This window comes from Stylophora pistillata, chromosome 1, assembly GCF_964205215.1.
Source record: "Stylophora pistillata chromosome 1, jaStyPist1.2, whole genome shotgun sequence".
Classification (NCBI taxonomy): domain Eukaryota; kingdom Metazoa; phylum Cnidaria; class Anthozoa; order Scleractinia; family Pocilloporidae; genus Stylophora; species Stylophora pistillata.
In genome coordinates, this window is record NC_142519.1 from 24,646,797 (window position 1) to 24,663,443 (window position 16,647).

The window sequence follows — 16,647 nt, forward strand, 5'->3', positions numbered from 1 at the left end:
TTCCCCTGGACACATGAACCCGCAACTTGCTCAATGCAGTAAATTATATTTAACTTAACAACCGGCAGCTATCCTCTTGAAACAAGATTATCCATCTTTCACTGTTTTCCTTCGAGTTTAAACATGTTGATCGTCAGCCATTGCAGTTTGAGGGGTCAAATTCTTCCACAGGACGTGCACTTTCTGCATGATAGGGAGATTTAAGATCGTGATCACTACGGCTTGTCCTTGTTAACAGGTACAGTTATGATTATAGAAGCGTTCATTTTATTATGACGAGTACTGATATCAGACCCGGGTCAAGGCAGTGCTATTGGCTGGAAAATGACTTGAAGAAAGTTGATCGGAATAAAACACCTTGGATTGTGTTAGGAGGACATCGACTAATGTATTCAAGTCAGAAAGTGCTGAGTAAGTACTTATGTTATAGATTTAAAAGTTTTTTAGCTAGAACCCTGAAAAGAAAATACTTTAGCGGGTGGACTCGTGGTTGCAGTAGGGGTTTCCTGAAAAAACCGGATCAAGGATCACCGGATCACACGATCAAGGATCAAGGATCAGTTCAAAATAAATCAAATGAATTAATAGGCATGATTAATTGCTCATCTACGTGACTCAGTCAAGATCTCCCGTTATCCACTCTCTGAACAATGAGGCCCAGATATTTAGGAAACACGAACTTTGCACCAAACGGAAAGACTACTGTAATCCTCTTCAAAATTTGTCCCTTTGACAGGACAGAAGGCAAATTTCAATATCGATTTTCCCATTCCTGAGGGTGTCCAATGAATTTGGTGTAAAGAAGGAAGGATGATATTAATACATTCGTCGAAGGGACAGAGAAAAGAAAAGGACAAGGCTTCTTTGAGGAATCAAACCCATGATCCTTTTCTTTGTGTTACCTGTCGAATGTTCTACCATTGAGCTCATGGAAACTCGCTGTATTCTGGTTTTAGCGAGATTAGCGTTCGGCTTTTCATTGACTTAAAAACCTTCTTTTCTCTTAGGCGACTACATGGTGTCCATAGGCTTGCAGTATTATTTGGAAAATCTCTTCCACGAACATCAAGTGGACCTTGCCTTCTGGGGACACTATCACAGCTACGAGAGAACATGCGCAGTTTACAAGCATCAATGCCAAGCGGATGGAATCGGCACAACACACGTGGTGGTTGGGTCCGCAGCATTTTGGTTGAATTTACAAGGCTACTGGGATGTGAAATGGTCTCGTTTTCAAGAGAACGATTTCGGATATGGAAGAGTCCTTGTGGCAAATAGGTCAGCACTGTATTTTGAGTGGGTCCAAAATAAAGGCAAGGTTGTTCGCGATAAGATTTGGTTGGTGAAACCAGGTCGTAAAAGTGGATACAATGAAGTGTTGAGATTTTAAATATCAACTGTTAATTGTTGGTGAAATCTAGCACATATTAAAAGTCTATTTCTTAGATAGAATTTTATAGCTCATTGTTTTAATGAACAATATTGTTATATGCTTTTGCTTGAAAGTAACGACTGTATTGATAATGATGAGATAATTTGTTTTTTTAGAAGAATAAAATTCAATCAATATTCATGTCACATTACTAACTCTGGGGAGAGGGTTAATCGTAAAAGAAAATTCCGCTGCGATTCATAACTTATTAACCCACCGAATTTTGTCGTGTAAACAAATATGGTCATGTGAAAACTTCACAAATGATACAGGCTACCATTCACGTGGCTTGTTACTTACGTTAACATTTTGGCTCAAATCTTGTTTTCTTTACTAGTTTTTGGACGGAGGAATCAGACCAATTTTGCAGCTCTAGATTTTGCTTTCGAACGATTGTCGTTGCTGAAATTCCTCATCGTTTAGAGTGGTATGTCGATCAGATTGTCGCATTTGGGAATGTATTTTTATATCTCGCACTGTATGCAGTTGACTGGTAGCACCACACGCGTTACAAAGTAAGTCACCAAAACAGCGTTAAAAGGTCCATTTTTTTTTGTAATTTTTCCTTTTTTTAACGGCTCACGCTTACGCTTAAAATTCTTAAGGTGGCTGAACACAGTTTTTGATACCTTTGTTTCTTTCACCATTTTCTCTAAAACCCTTGATCTCTTGGTCGCCAAAACTGGCAGCAAGCAAGTTAACAACACAAAATTTGTTTTTTTGATAGTTGAGCTGACGTATGTGCCGTTGCCATGGCAACATAGAATAGATATAAAAAGGCAATTAAAATCAGTTTTGTTTCTTTGTAGAGAATCTAGTCCTTAGATTTTCTTTATAATTTACATGCAACGAGCTTTTAACGATACTCACAAGTTAACACCATTTTGCTAACAATTTAACAGATATATTTAATTATCCCTTGTTCAAGGTTCACTCGATTTTCTAGAATTTCCTTTGTTTAAAATCAATTTTTTTTCAATACTCTAGTTACTTCCTAAAGTATTTTCGTGCCAAATTTCGTGAAATTCTAATGAGTGATTCTCAAGAAATAGGCATATTTCCGAGAAAGCAATTTTTCATTCAATCGCAATTTTTTTACTTACTACCCATGCGCTGCATTTAACTGGGTTCTTTCGGTGACGACGAAAAAGCTGAGAATTGCTGGGTTCTTTGCACCGTTAACTTTTCTAACATATCTTTTTAATAAAAGATTAAAACTTACAATACACTGCGCCAACTATAGAGAAAAATATAGCACAGATAGTGCGGGTACTTGTTGAGTAAATAAAATGACCGCTCTATTGACGGCATGTTTGTTTCTTGCAATCCCTGTGCGTGCGCTGAATTGCATCAGCAAAAGCGCGCGCAAGAACTGTGTTCAGCCACCTTTTATGTTGGGCATTCCCGTTAAAGACTTTTAGACTCTAGAATCATACACAGTACGCTTGGGTCGCCTGTGGTTTGACAGGTCTTCAAATATCAGCGAATTAACGCGCGACTCATAGAGAGCGGTTTGCGAAAGGAAATTTCTTACGTTTGTGAGAAATGCTGGCTTTTCTGTGTTTTTAGAGTGTGCCTTACTGCGCTTTTTGAGAATATTGCGATACTGCTGGACTGGTAAAAGACATCACATTACCTAAAGTAAACGTAAGCGGTGGAGTTCTCACTGTAGCACGGTTATGGTTATTCTTCATTCTCGACGAGAGCGAGGGGAACATGAGAAATTATGAATCAAATATTGAGATATTGATGGATTTCACCGAACAATTTGATTAATCATGATAAATCTCATCATTATGGTTGTTCGTGCAGTTCTTTAACGGCATGCTGTGTTGCGTGAACTGTATACCTGCCAACTATTTCCAAGTCAAATGCGTGAGATTTTCGTCTCCTCATAACCGGAATTTCCGAAAATATTCTGGCAACTTCCGACGATTTACCGAAGACTCTCAAACGATACCGAACACCTCCGAAGATATTCCGATGACTTCTGAATACGTCCGAAGCTATTTGAAGCCTTTCCGATGGCTGTCGAACGTATCGAAGACGTGATTATCATGAATAGCAAAGAAATAATACGTAACAGATGAAGTGAAGTTTATTTTTTTGTTACTGAGCTAAAGAACAAGTCAACCAGATTTCCAAGTCAGGCGTGAGAAATTGCCCTCAATGCGTGACATTGACGTCTTTGGCCTGCGAGCGTCAGACTCACGCATAATGCGTGAGAGTTGGCAGGTATAGAACTGTAGGTTCGTTAGTAACGAGGAAGAACGTCTCTAGATCCATGATCTGTTCAGTCTGCCGGTTATATTTTGTTGCATTGGTTTGTTTGGTGCCATTTTAGGATGAATGTCCGATTAAATTAAACTTTTGACGATTTTGTCTTGCTTCTAGGCAGTTTATCGTCTGATTTGAGTGCGTCGCTGAACACTGTCGGCAAGACTAGTTCTTTTAGAATTAGTGGGCCTTGTAAGTGTCGAGTTTTTTTTTTCTATTACTTTTTATGAAGAAAATAACTATATGTTTCCGTAGCGAGTGATATGTCGCTCGCATCAATCAGATAAAGCATATGTGATCGATAAACTTGTCTCTGCCTGTTGGTTGCTCTTCTGGCGGTCAGTATAAAACGCAGACGACAGACCTCAGACTGCAGACCGGGGGTAAAATGCAGACTAAGGGTAAATGCAGACTGCAGACTACATACCAGGGGTAAAATGCAGACTGAAAGTAAAACAAAATACTTATAATAAAAACAAGACTTGGGAGTGTTCCAACACGTACCCTTAATTTCCTTTTATTTGTCAATTGCTCGCTTTGGAATGTTTTATGAAAATCAGTCACTGATGTTTTGCTTGATTACATGAAGTTGAATTTTGCACAAGTCGAGTTTTGGCATCTCCTCTATCAAAATGGTCATAGTAGCGATTATTTGAGAACGCCGAAATGTTATAATTTTTCGTGTTTGGATAGCCCCCCTGTCACCTTTCAGCAAATATCAATTCACAAACCTCTTAATAGACTTTCTCAAAGTCGTTCGCTTGGTTTTCTGTTCTGGTGTGGCAGGACCCTCACTTTCGCTCGCTCGGCTCGGCCCGCTCGGGCTTCGCGCTCACTGTCGCGCTACGCGCTCAAAAGCGCGACTTGTGAGCAAGTCTAACCTCTTGATACATTGAAGTCGAGTACAAAGATTGAATGCCTTTCACGAACTATGCTCGATACCTACAAGGTTACCTTGCCTTGTCGTTGTGTTGTCGTGTTTTTTCTTGCCTTGTATTCCGAACAATTCCAAGGCCATATATAAAGAATATGAACGCTGAAAGAGTTACTCTGTCCCAGACCTAATCGCGTAAGCACAATTCAAAATGGCCAACACGTAAACAATGGTAAGATGCATAGAATTACGATTAGTTTGGGCGCTTGTGGGAAACTTGGTTCGACAAAATGGGGATTTGAAGAACTCGAGGTTGATAATATGTTTGACTAAGGCGAATAAACGCCTTTTGGTTTGAGTTTTCGGGATTTTGAAAAAAAAAATTTTCGGGCACGCGTAGGAACACTCCAAAGTCTTGTTTTTTATTATCAATATTTTATTTTACCCTCAGTCTGCGTTTTACCCCTCGTCTGCAGTCTGCAGTCTGCGTTTTACCCCTGGTCTGCAGTCTGCAGTCTGCATTTCACCCTCAGTCTGCACTTTACCCCCGGTCTGCAGTCTGCAGTCTGCGTTTTACACTGACCGCTCTTCTGGCCAAGGTCGAAAAGATCATCAAGTTATATTTACTTTCTATGTCGAGTTCCGTGTCGATATCCGTTTCTTAGCTTTTAGAAGTTCTTCATGAATCAATTACACCCTCATTAAAAAAAAGAACAACGGTATTTTAAGCTAAGTTTTATGAATACCGTGTGTCACGTTGGAACAGTCGAAAAGTTGGTGTGAGTTTTCGTTTAACCAATCAGAAAGCGGCGATGAAAAAACAAACCGAAGTCACGATGATTTAACAAGTATCTGTCAACACATAACCGGCAAAATCGTCTTTTACTTGTTATATCACAGACACAGCAACACGCAAAAGGTCGCAAAAGTATGGCAGCTCGTCGTGTTGTTTTGCGAGTAGTTTTTCTCTTAAGTGTATTTTCAGGTGCAGAGGCTAAGGGCCACCACGAAGTACCCACGTACTTTAAACGGATCAATCGCGATGGTTCGGTGGTAGACGCTGCAAATCCCCAAACCCGAGTGAAATTTACGCGTCCAATTCAAAGAGATTTTACCGCTGGTGCGACTCTAGAGGTCAATCCGTCTGAGGTTGAAAACGGCGCCACTGTGAATGTCTCTTGGAGTGGAATACAGCAGCCTAATGGAACAGACTTTGTCGCGTTTTACTGCCCCAAAGATGATCCATTCGATCATTATTTGGACTACTTTTACGTGACGGAGTCACCGAGTTATGTCTCTGGATTCGGCTGGTGGCAGGTCACTGTATACAACATGAGAACCAACTGCGAGTTTCGTTATTATCAGAAGAGTTATATTCACGTGGCCACCAGTAATGTGCTGAAGTTTAAGGGAGGGGTGTATGCTCCTTTGCAAGGTCACCTGGCTCTTACAGGCGATCCAACACAAATGAGAGTTATGTGGGTATCAGGAACAGGTAACTAGTTTTTTTGTTTTTCTTTATACGTATATTTTTTCTCTTTTTCTTTTCGAATAATGAAAACATTTAGCGTTCTCACTTCAAACAGTCGATGTGTACGTAATGCAGAGAAAGATAGGTCATATCATTGCGAGTAGGACAATTCCACGCAGGATATAACTATATTACCAGTCATTTAGAGTCAGAACACGCGATGAACACCTGATAGTCAGTGTCTCGTGACTATCAGGTGAGCTTAACTATTTCCGGCAGCGTGACCTTAAGTCTCTAAACTCCAGAGCGAATTACCCTACTTCTGCCTCGATTTACCTGCATAATCGAATAAGAAAAAAGCAAAAAGCATCCTATCATTTTCTATTTTTATTTCATTTTTGCCGCACATCTGGACTCAGAGAAATCATCCTTCAATGCATGGGTGTTGAGGGGGGCATTGGAATTATCGGTTTTTCGATTTTGGTGCTCATAGTGGTTTGCTAACGGGTTTTCAGATTTGGTTTCCGATGTAGTTTTCGGCTTTTCCCATTTGGGTTCCGGTTTCTGTTCGATCTGAGCGACAATCATGTGCCTCCTTTGATACGAGGGCGCCAGGTTTTGACGGTTTTTAATATACCCCGGTGCCTTCCGCTGTGTATGATGTGAAACGCAGTCAGGTGCCTCCTTACATCCGCAAAAAGACATCAGTTTATCTAAAAGTATCACCCGGAACTTAAAGAATATTCATCATGTTAGAGTAAATCAGGGTCCAGTTGTTCGAAGGCCGATTGGCACTGACCTAGGGTTAAATTTTGACTCAGGATTCCTTATTTCTCTATTCAAGAACCATTCTGAGATAATTTTCCCTGTTCTTTTTAGAGCATCCAATCATCAAATTGTAGACACAAAATAATTAAACTGAACTTTCTCTTAAAGCTTTCAGATCTGAAATCAAATTTCACGCTAATCCTGGGTTATCTTAACCCAGCTTTGAACAACCAGGCCCTGATCTGCACATCTATTGATCTCTTGATGTTACTGCGATGAGAAATCCAGACTTAAACAATCTTACTTACAAATGTCTTCGCCATTTACCCAGACAAGATGTTAACCCTTTAACTCCTAAGAGTGACTGGCTTCTAATTTCTCCTTACATTATCACACTTGAATTAAATTTAAAAGTCAGGAGAATGAAGAAAATGATCACCAATTTCAAAAACTCCTGATTTTTTATCAAATTCTCCTTGCCAATGTAAAGAGAACAGCGCGAGGAATATAAATAATAATGTTATTGTGAAAATGGTTTTGGTTGAGGGGTGAAAGAACAAATAGATAAAAAGAACCAAAAAATGAAGAAGGGTAAAAATCAAATAATTTAAAGAGGAACAAATAATGAACCAATGAAAGAAATGGGGAGGACGGAACTGATAACTATATTTTCAGTATATATGTGATTCATCTAATTACCGTTTTCGTAACTCTACATTTGCTTCAGATGACTCACCAGTTGTGCGCTATGGAACACACCCCACTTCTCTGAGTTCAGTTGTTACAGGCACCTCCAAGACATACAAAAAAACCGACATGTGTGGACCACCAGCTTCTTTAAGTGGTTTTTCCAATCCTGGTTACATCCACGATGTTATCTTAACAGAACTCACTCCATCCACGCAGTACTTTTATTCATACGGATCATCTAAGGTCTGTTTCTGATTATAGAAGCTTGCTTGAGTTTACAACTTACACTTGCACATCTGATAGAGGGAATCCTATTGCGATCGAAACGCAATTAAGGTACAAATTCATTGCCGCATGGGTCTTAAGGGAAGATTGTTCTCATCAGGTTAGTGAAATGCAATATCTTATGGAAAACGTGCCGCGATCTCAGTTCCCATCAAACTGAATTTCGCATCGAGGAACCGACGCTCCTAGTCGTTCCCTCCTAGTGACCCCATAAGAACAAGAACTCGGTACGCGAATAATAAGTTTCTTCGAAAGCTGCGGCACTTTCTCCTTCCAAAAGATCTCCCATCGTGATTTTAACGAGAACCTGACGGGATACTGAAAAACTTCTGACAGATCCTGGCGGGATACCCGCGTAAGAATCCCGCCTGAGGTCCCGCCCGGACCCCGGCGGGATACTGATGTCACGATGTCACCCTGATTTTGTCAGTATTTTGGAGCTCGGAAAGGTTATTCGCAAAAAAGAATGGTCAGTTTCTTGTCTGGTTCCTAAATTCAAGTTTCCTTTTCCCGGTTAGATGATGAGCGATGCGCGCCAGTTTCGCTCTGCTCCTGTCACAGACCCTGACACTTCCTTTACGTTTATTGTTTATGGCGACATGGGGAACACCCCCATCCCTGGGTCGCACGATACAGCAAAGTACTTGGTAGAGGAGGCCAAGGATGGCAGTTCACTTGTATTCCACGTTGGTGATATCTCATATGCCAGAGGATACGTAAGTGCCTTTCAAAATTCCGTTCAGAATTTTCCTAAAATCTTTTCGTTCAGATTTTTCTTGAATACTTTCTTAAGCCTCAAGTGGAACTCTCAGTTTTTGCCGAGAGAAAACGAGGGTATCCCTTTCTGGTCTTTTTGTAGCTTAGTGATGTTAGCGGCATGAAGGCTCTCGTGGAGGTATCTAGCTAAAGGCCGAGTCAGGTCACACATTTCAGAACATCACGGCACTACTAATAAAGGTGTCGTACATCCATTTAGTTCTTCGTTCCTCGACAGGATTAGAGAGTATTTTACAAAGTTAAAGGAACTGATTAAAAAACATGAATGGTTTAGGATTACTATAGGATACCGAACTGACACGGTGGAGAAAACCCACATGTTTATCACCTCTGAAAGTGAATGGGTAGGGGTCAAGAACAACGACCTTACTAAGTCGATTCGCTGTAAATGTTGTATACAGGCCTACATCTGGGATCAGTGGCACGAACTCATCGAGCCTTATGCAACTATAATGCCATATATGGTGGGCATAGGGAATCACGAACAAGACCACCTTTCAGGAGGTTCAAAAGACCCAAGTGGTGCCCCTGGAGAAGGCTGGCACCCTTGGTGGGGGAACTTTGGCGATGACTCAGGGGGAGAGTGTGGAGTACCTATGTACTACAGATTTCACATGCCTGACAATGGAAATGCAGTATGGTGGTACGTTTATTTAAGTTTCCTTTCTGTTCGATTGTTCTCTCCTGTCAGACATTTTCTTATGGAGCCATTGCTCCTGGCAGCTTGAGGCTCTAGTTGTGCATGATCCGTGAAAGCTTAACGCGAAAGCACGGTAGTTCAAAATGTTCAAGCACATAACTATTTACCAAAACACAAATCAGTTTTCCAAAACACAAATCAAAAGGGTCAACGAAAGCCAATCATTTCTCCATTCAGAACTTTTGCTTCCCTTTTTTTAATGAAGTGAAAATCATAAACAATAAAAAACGAAGCGTTCATGCGAAAGCCAAGACGAGTTTCTCCTCCACACTGAAGTTTAGATCAATTCTTGTTCGGTGCTTCTGTGTTCAATCTTTTTTCGGAATTTTAAAGAGAAGTAAAGTCCTGATCACCACCACTGTTCTGATTTTACAGGTACAGTTATGATTATGGAAGCGTTCACTTCATTATGGTGAGCTCAGAACATGATTACAGGCCCGGATCAAAGCAGTACATTTGGCTAGAAAATGACTTGAAGAAAGTTGATCGGAATAAAACACCTTGGATTGTCTTGGGAGGTCATCGACCAATGTATACAAGCCAAAAAGTATTGAGTAAGTGTTAAGAGGACAGTTACCGAACCTACGTGATGTGCGATTAGCGCGATTAGCGCGCGCGCGCTTTGAAACCCCGTTAGTTGTGAAACTTCGAATACGAGTATCGCGTACGATTTTTGCGTGTGCGAGTTTTGGTTTTGAGTCTTTTGTTGGTGTTTTTCCAAGTCTACCGTGTTATTGTTTCACCATTTTTCACTCAAATAAACGTGCCTTCTTTTTAAAGAACTGATTTTCGTTTCCGCTTCCGAACAGGTGACAAATTAAAATAGATATAATAGCACTGGTACATATCCACAAAGATTTTGTCTCATGATTTTCGAAAAAGTTTGACCGATGGATTTGGAATAAATTTATTTTCTATATTCCATTTCAATTCTGTCCTTTTCCTTCTCAGGCGACTTTATAGTGTCACTTAGCATGCAGTATTATTTGGAAAACCTTCTTCACAAATACCAAGTAGACCTTGCCTTCTGGGGACACTATCACAGCTACGAGAGGACATGCGCAGTTTACAAGCAGATCTGTCAAGAAGATGGAGTGGGGACTACACACGTGGTTGTGGGCTCGGCTGGGTTTGCATTGAATACAGAAGGTTACTGGGATTTTTCATGGTCTCGTTTTAGAGAGAATAACTTCGGATATGGAAAAGTCCTTGTGGCTAATAGGTCAGCGTTGTATTTTGAGTGGGTCCGAAATAAAGACAAGATTGTCCAAGACAAAGTTTGGTTGGTAAAACCGCATCTTCAAAATGAGTATAACACCGTTGCTTAGCACTTAAAAAACAAGTTATCTTTGTAAATGTGGCATCCTGTTGTGATATGCGGACGTCATGATTGAGGTTCACTAAAAAATGCTTCAGGGACCTCATATGAGATTTTTACACAAGCGTTGTAATGTCTTTGCTGTGTTGTCGTTGTTATGATTGCGCAAAGTTACTTGGTAATAAATGTTAAAAAGGAGAATAATTATGGTTGCCTTATCTGAGTAGGGGGAAAATCGCAATCATTTCATTTTCTCTTTTTTCCCCATTTTTTTATTCCCATATAGTTTACAATTCTGATTGGAAAATAAACTTTTCCAGGCCCTTAGCACCCTTTTCACTGCTGTGCACTTTAGCTTGTGATCACGCCCCGTTCGAATCTCTTCAGCTGCGAAAGAAGAAGGATGGTAAAATATTAAGAGGAATTAGGAATAAAAGAGCACCGTACTTTTTTCTGTCTTATCTGGTATAACAGGCATGAAATGTGTTCGGCTGGGGGTTCCCTTTCAAATTGGAGCTCTCTTCTCGGGGTTGGCCAAAATTAACTTTGGAAGGTTTGTTATCAGTAAATATTGCAAGAACTTACCTATGCAAAAGTGGCTAATAATAAGGCGATTGAGGGAACGGTTCATTCAGGGAAGTGTACTTAGCTTTCAATTTGATGTCTGAACAAATCTTGGACCCGCCTAGAGTACGTAAAAAACATAGTATAATGTCACAACTTACACCAATTTGCGATTCTTGTTCAGTGGGCATGCGAGACGGGCAATTGGATCGACGCGTTTTAGGAGTTTTTGGAAGGAAGCCTTGTAGATTACGTCCTTCTCGCTACTGGCGATCTTGCCTAACTCCTCTCGTTGCTGCTTTCGTTCCTTAGCGTTGTAACCCTTTCCTTGCACGCCACAAGCTATTACGTGAGAGATTGCTTTTAGAGCAGGAGCTGCCGCTTTGAATCTTTTAGCGTCACTTAAGTCTGTAACGCCGTCAGTGAAGACAATAGCTTCCTAATGGGGAAAAGAAGAAATTTACCGCCGCAATAAGGAAGAAGTTAGCTATTCTACCCTTTAAATTTCCCAATTACTTTACAAAATAAAATTCAGAATACATTCCCCATCCCTGATTGATTGTACCATTCTATCCTTTGGCAAATACATGACTAGTATCTTTCGTGTTATATAGATGACCATTCTAAGCGACAATCCTCATTAGTGAAGCAGAAAACTCGGGAACTAAAAGGGAAAAGCCTCAAAATAAAGGGAGATTTGGTTACATAATGTGCTTCCATTTTGATACAGAAAATCTACTAAGAACGAAGTCTTTACTTATCTGTCATAATGACTCGAAACCTTCCTCCCACCTCCCCACCTCTCACTTTCTCATGCTATTCGTCATGCAAATAAAAATGAACAATACCTGATAGTGTTTTACGATCTTGCGATTAAACCTCTTAGCAGTGCGCAGCATTTTGGCCGCCAACGCTAAGGCTTTTCCAGTTTTCGTCCGCCCTCTAGTGTAACGCATTTTCCAAATCCTCCTTTGAAGTTCCAGAATTCCCCGTCGCTGTGATTTCTTAAACGAAAAAATCGTTCTTGCAGTAGTGGCGTATTGAACGAGAGCAACTCGAGCGTAAGAGTCACTGATGGAGAAATGTCTGACGAGCTTGAGTAAAATTTGTCTCATTATGTTAAAGTTTTTCTTTCCAATACTTCCAGACGAGTCGATAATAAGAACTATGTTCACAGCAGTGGTACAATCTAATATTATGGAAGAAATAGAACATAATTAAGAAGCGGAGCCAGCTTTTCGACTTGTTGTTGGCCTTTCCCCTTAGTGGACCCTGTACTAGCAGGCTTCATTCATTTTCATACAGTCTGAACCTCGAAAATGGAAAACCCCATGACACTAAAACTGCCAGTTTGGTATTTGTCTTGTACGTGGCAAACGCTGTATGGTTTAGCAGCATCTTTACGGACCCGAAAGTGTGCTAACCTGATGCTTTAACGTTACGAGACTTATTCTTTGCTTCTTTGTTATTTAAGAACTAGAAAGTATGTCGTAAAGAAAGTTTAATTTTTGTTTCAACATTTGCAAAAGTCATTTTATAGAAGTCAAGCGGGTGGGAAAAAAATTGTAGGCCTAAGCCCAAGGGCCTTTTTGAAAATAATTCTTATTGAAAGTAGTTATCATGATATTTCTCTTTTTTAGGTGAACAAAACCACTACTGTAAAGATCAACCGACGCGCTGGATGAGAAAGTTAGTTGTCTTACACACCAAGCCGTGGTTAGAGTCACGGCCAATTATAACTGATCATGATTCACACTGACCTGGGCAGCCTTTATATTTTAGGCCTAGAGCTGGCATAGCATTGTCAGGACAACACCCAAACGCTGCGGGAAAGTAAACAGGACATTTTGTTATGTCATACATTATCTGTTGGTCACTGAGCGAGGACAAGTGAATGTTGCTGTATTTCTCCGTCTCTAGCAAATCTTTTCAGGCCGAAGACCTCGCCTTCTTTATATATGCATCTGGTTTTCTCCTACGAAATGGCCTCAGGAAAGGCTTTCCATGTTCCATGTAAAAATCATTTGTAGTGAAAAAAGATGTATTGTTGCATAAAGAGTAGACTAATTGGGAAAATACCCCAATACTGCCCTTAGAACTCATTAATTAGAAGATTAAGTCTTGAATTTTGATAATTGATTTAATTAATGCCTTAAGTTTTCCTCAGCCTTCTTCTGTTTGATTAATCTGTTGAAAGGAAATCGGTAAAATTCTGACATGACTTAACACAAGCGAATGAAGTTTAACTGACATCATCTACAAACTAGTGACACAAGACAGAGCAGCACTTAAATCATCGATGTATTTACCTGATCCACATCTACCCTTGTAAACAAAGTTAGCCCAATAGATACCGACGCCTTTGATACAGTTTGATGATTTTCCATAACTGTTGTAAGTCTCACAGGCATTAATGGATCCCCAGCATTCTCCATAGAACTGAACACCAAAGCAAGGATATCCTCTGGCTTGTGCAGCCTGCGCGCATCTTATTATCGGGTCCCTGAAGTTGTCTAATCTCCAGTCGATAATTCGACGACCGTTTTTGTACAGTGTTGCTATATCGCGAAGCCAGGGTCTTTTCCAGGCTAAAGGACCATAGTCTTTGTAGCATCCCAACGGCTCAAACCACAAAGGCGTTTCTGGGGGTCAGAAACAGGAAGAAATAAAGAGAAGATTGAGAAGGTATAAGAAATTGGGAAAGGAAAAGGAAATTAATCTAGAACAAAAATTAGAGATAAGGTGGAAAGACAGAGGGGGAAACATAAAAATCAGAATTAAAAAGAGAGAGATGAAATGAAAGTGAAGGGGAAAAAGAACTGAAGAAGGAAAGAAATAGGGAGACACTGAGAGGAAAGAAAGATGAGCAAAATCATGTAAATACGCTTTCGTTAAAAATGGTTATGTGACTGCAACTTGAACTTACAATATGGACGTAATAGGTGCACGAAGTAGTTATGAAGTGCAATGGGTGAACGCGCTGGGAGCGACAAATAAGAAAAAAAATACGAAAAACCGGATGAAGTCATCTGGCATGGCAGGCAATCTTACCTTTCTCTGTAAACTTATTCTTGGCAGGCCTGTTTTTCTTATTAGTCTTATTCTTGTTACTTTTGTTTCCTCCTCCTTCATTCTTCTTTTTGGGGAGCTCCTCCTGACCCTCTCCCTTTGGGCTGCCTGTTGGCGCGGGCGTGGACTTGTTCTTGCGTTTACTGCGCTTTTCTATTTCGTCGTACAGCTCTGGAGCCAGCCACCTATCTTTAGCGCTATCGTCTGGTTGGTCGTCATCTTCAAAACTTTTTAAATCGTCGATTTCATGATCCTCTCTAGTCAAGCTTATATCAGAAACGTTTTCCTCTTTGCTTTCCTCTCCATCACCAAACTTGAATAGGGTCAGTGAGAATAACAGCGCTGTTAACAGAAGGAGCCGCATAGTGCCTTCCGCCTAAAAGAAACCATGTCAATCTCATAAACTTCAGAAACATTTCAAAATAGTTAGGTAAACTTAGAAAAACAAATTACTAAAATGACGACGTTAGGCGTGCGTGAAAGACTTATCGCACAATTTTCACTTTTTATATGAAAGCAATTATCGGACCTGGCGAAACTCAACACTAAAATGACTTAGTTCCAAGTTTTTTTTTTTTTTTCAGAGGTGTGCATAGTTAGATGTTCTTGTAATGATTTATTGCTTGAATTCTCAAAGCCCAGTAAGCAGTTGAGCGAAAAGTTGCATCGCAGCCCTCGGTTTTTTTTACAACAAATGCGGTCTGAATCTAACAGAGTATGAAGAGGAGTAACGTTTCCTCAAATTGCAACCCGCAAGGTAAACGTATTAAAAATGTTTTTTACCAACAAGGGCTGGTTAAATTTAGTTTTTATTAAGTATTTCGAGATCGGAAATTCACATAGTTCTTTTTGTGGTCAAAATTGCTGGTTTCAAGCGCTCTTGAATTGATCTTGATCATAGGTCCATCGGCGACAAGTGGTCTGAATATGCGAAAACTTGAAATTCCCTCAGCGCGCTTCAAAAATGGCATATTTTGGCCAAAGGCGATTTTTCAGTGAGAACATCTTAAACCAAACTCACAAATCGTTTTAAAAAACACAATAAACGAAAAAATAGAAAGCAGTTGTTACAGACCTTTAGACCTCTTTTTTTTTGGTCCTGCTATCAAGAATTCCAGTTGAAAGTGAAAAGCATTCAAATTGATGTATGTGATTTAACAAAAAAAGCATGGTCGTATCCTCGTAACAAAAAGCTTCTATTTAGCTATCTTAAAAGCATTCCCTTTGTACTTTTTCCTTCACAACAACAGTAATAGTTTGACATCACTCCCTTTGATCGTAGTCAAGGAAGTCATTTTATCTTTTTAATTTGAACAATATCGACAGTTATTACGATCAATGTTTCCTAGAGTCGCAGATAACTTTTAAAAAACGCACACAGTATTGCCGATTTGCTAAAAACAGACTGAGCACCTTTGAGAACAGTTTGTACACATCACGATAATTTCAGTTCTTTCATTGGTTGCGGAAAGTCTTGATTACGTAATTCTTGAACCATTATCGATGTGTAAAAATCATCAGAGAATATCGCCACGGGAAAGCGATTTTGGAGATTGCTAATTGCTCACGACCTTTCACCGGTGCAATATGATTTCTTATAGATTATCAAAAATATACTTTCAAAATGAGACGATAAATTCAGATTTCTATACTTTGTGGCCCTCGGTGCTCATGGTTACGACCAGAAATATTTTCGACACTCTTCAAGGCGCAAGTGTGAATAATAACTACGTGACTGGAGGTGTTAAGATCAACACACATTTGAAAAAAAATTATCACCCTCTTAAAGGGTTCATCACTTTCTTTTTGTCATCTTTTGAATCGATGGGAAATTTTCACCGACTCCAAAGAATTGCAGTATCGCGTATTCACTTACATTTCAATTTTTGCCACACTAAAATAAAAATTCACAAGGAAGAACGATAAGATAAGTTATAAACGACAATGTGTATGACATGTAATTTTCTCTTAACTCAGATGGATTGCACAAGAAGTGAGATAACTGCTTTTTTTCAAAGATTTTTCAAATGATAACTAAATTGGATAATCTAGCAAGCCTGTGGAATGATGTTCTTGAGCATTTCCAAAATTCTGAAAGCTGTACTCTTTAGCCATGTTCAACACCTGAACATACTATGATATTGTCACTCACACTTAACTCAACCAGCAATGACCCCTGTTTTAGTTCAAAGGCAATCAAAAAATCCTTTCCCACAGGAGGGGTACTTTAAACCCTGTCTAAATCATCACACCAAATTTTAATACAAATGATCAGAAATAATGTACAAAATTGTCTCCAACGTAGGTCTCATTAGTATTGGTGAACTAATTAATACAATGTGACAGACTGCTGTTTTAAGATAAGACTTTTGGAGATATTAATTTATGAAGGCCACTCAAAGAGGAGAGGAACATTAGTTGC

General features: G+C 39.7%; 2 protein-coding genes and 1 pseudogene across 3 annotated transcripts in view; 2 read left to right on the forward strand and 1 right to left on the reverse strand.

Moving 5' to 3' along the window:
* The window catches only part of LOC111331178 (uncharacterized), a 7,850-nt pseudogene extending 6,040 nt beyond the window's left edge, over positions 1–1,810 (forward strand). The window contains exons 5-6 of the transcript XR_015995924.1: positions 239–411; positions 1,008–1,810. The product of XR_015995924.1 is annotated as an uncharacterized LOC111331178 (transcript). The remainder of the gene's footprint in view (positions 1–238; positions 412–1,007) is intronic.
* A 3,628-nt stretch (positions 1,811–5,438) lies between these two features.
* LOC111331210 (uncharacterized) lies at positions 5,439–10,796 on the forward strand. The gene is made up of 6 exons (XM_022936271.2): positions 5,439–6,078; positions 7,550–7,755; positions 8,316–8,513; positions 8,976–9,217; positions 9,650–9,828; positions 10,226–10,796. Exons 1-6 carry the CDS (start codon positions 5,514–5,516, stop codon positions 10,600–10,602), a joined length of 1,767 nt encoding a protein of 588 aa, XP_022792006.1. The 5' UTR covers positions 5,439–5,513; the 3' UTR covers positions 10,603–10,796.
* Positions 10,797–10,854: 58 nt separating this feature from the next.
* On the reverse strand, positions 10,855–16,138 carry LOC111331177 (uncharacterized). The gene is made up of 7 exons (XM_022936240.2): positions 16,102–16,138; positions 14,208–14,601; positions 13,466–13,798; positions 12,917–12,979; positions 12,005–12,345; positions 11,318–11,595; positions 10,855–10,979 (listed from the first exon to the last, which is right to left on the reverse strand). The coding sequence occupies exons 2-7, from the start codon at positions 14,587–14,589 to the stop codon at positions 10,976–10,978; spliced, it is 1,401 nt and encodes a 466-aa protein (XP_022791975.1). The 5' UTR covers positions 14,590–14,601; positions 16,102–16,138; the 3' UTR covers positions 10,855–10,975.
* Positions 16,139–16,647: the final 509 nt, after the last annotated feature.

Excerpts from the sequence above, each read along its gene's own strand:
- LOC111331177 (XM_022936240.2), bottom strand. The coding sequence starts at position 14,589 with ATGCGGCTCCTTCTGTTAACAGCGCTGTTATTCTCACTGACCCTATTC. Across the intron at positions 13,799-14,207 it reads GAATAAGTTTACAGAGAAAG|AAACGCCTTTGTGGTTTGAG; the intron begins GTAAGATTGCCT and ends TCTGACCCCCAG. Across the intron at positions 12,980-13,465 it reads CAAGGGTAGATGTGGATCAG|CGTTTGGGTGTTGTCCTGAC; the intron begins GTAAATACATCG and ends ACTTTCCCGCAG.
- LOC111331210 (XM_022936271.2), top strand. The coding sequence starts at position 5,514 with ATGGCAGCTCGTCGTGTTGTTTTGCGAGTAGTTTTTCTCTTAAGTGTA. Across the intron at positions 8,514-8,975 it reads TCTCATATGCCAGAGGATAC|GCCTACATCTGGGATCAGTG; the intron begins GTAAGTGCCTTT and ends TGTTGTATACAG. Across the intron at positions 9,829-10,225 it reads TACAAGCCAAAAAGTATTGA|GCGACTTTATAGTGTCACTT; the intron begins GTAAGTGTTAAG and ends TTTCCTTCTCAG.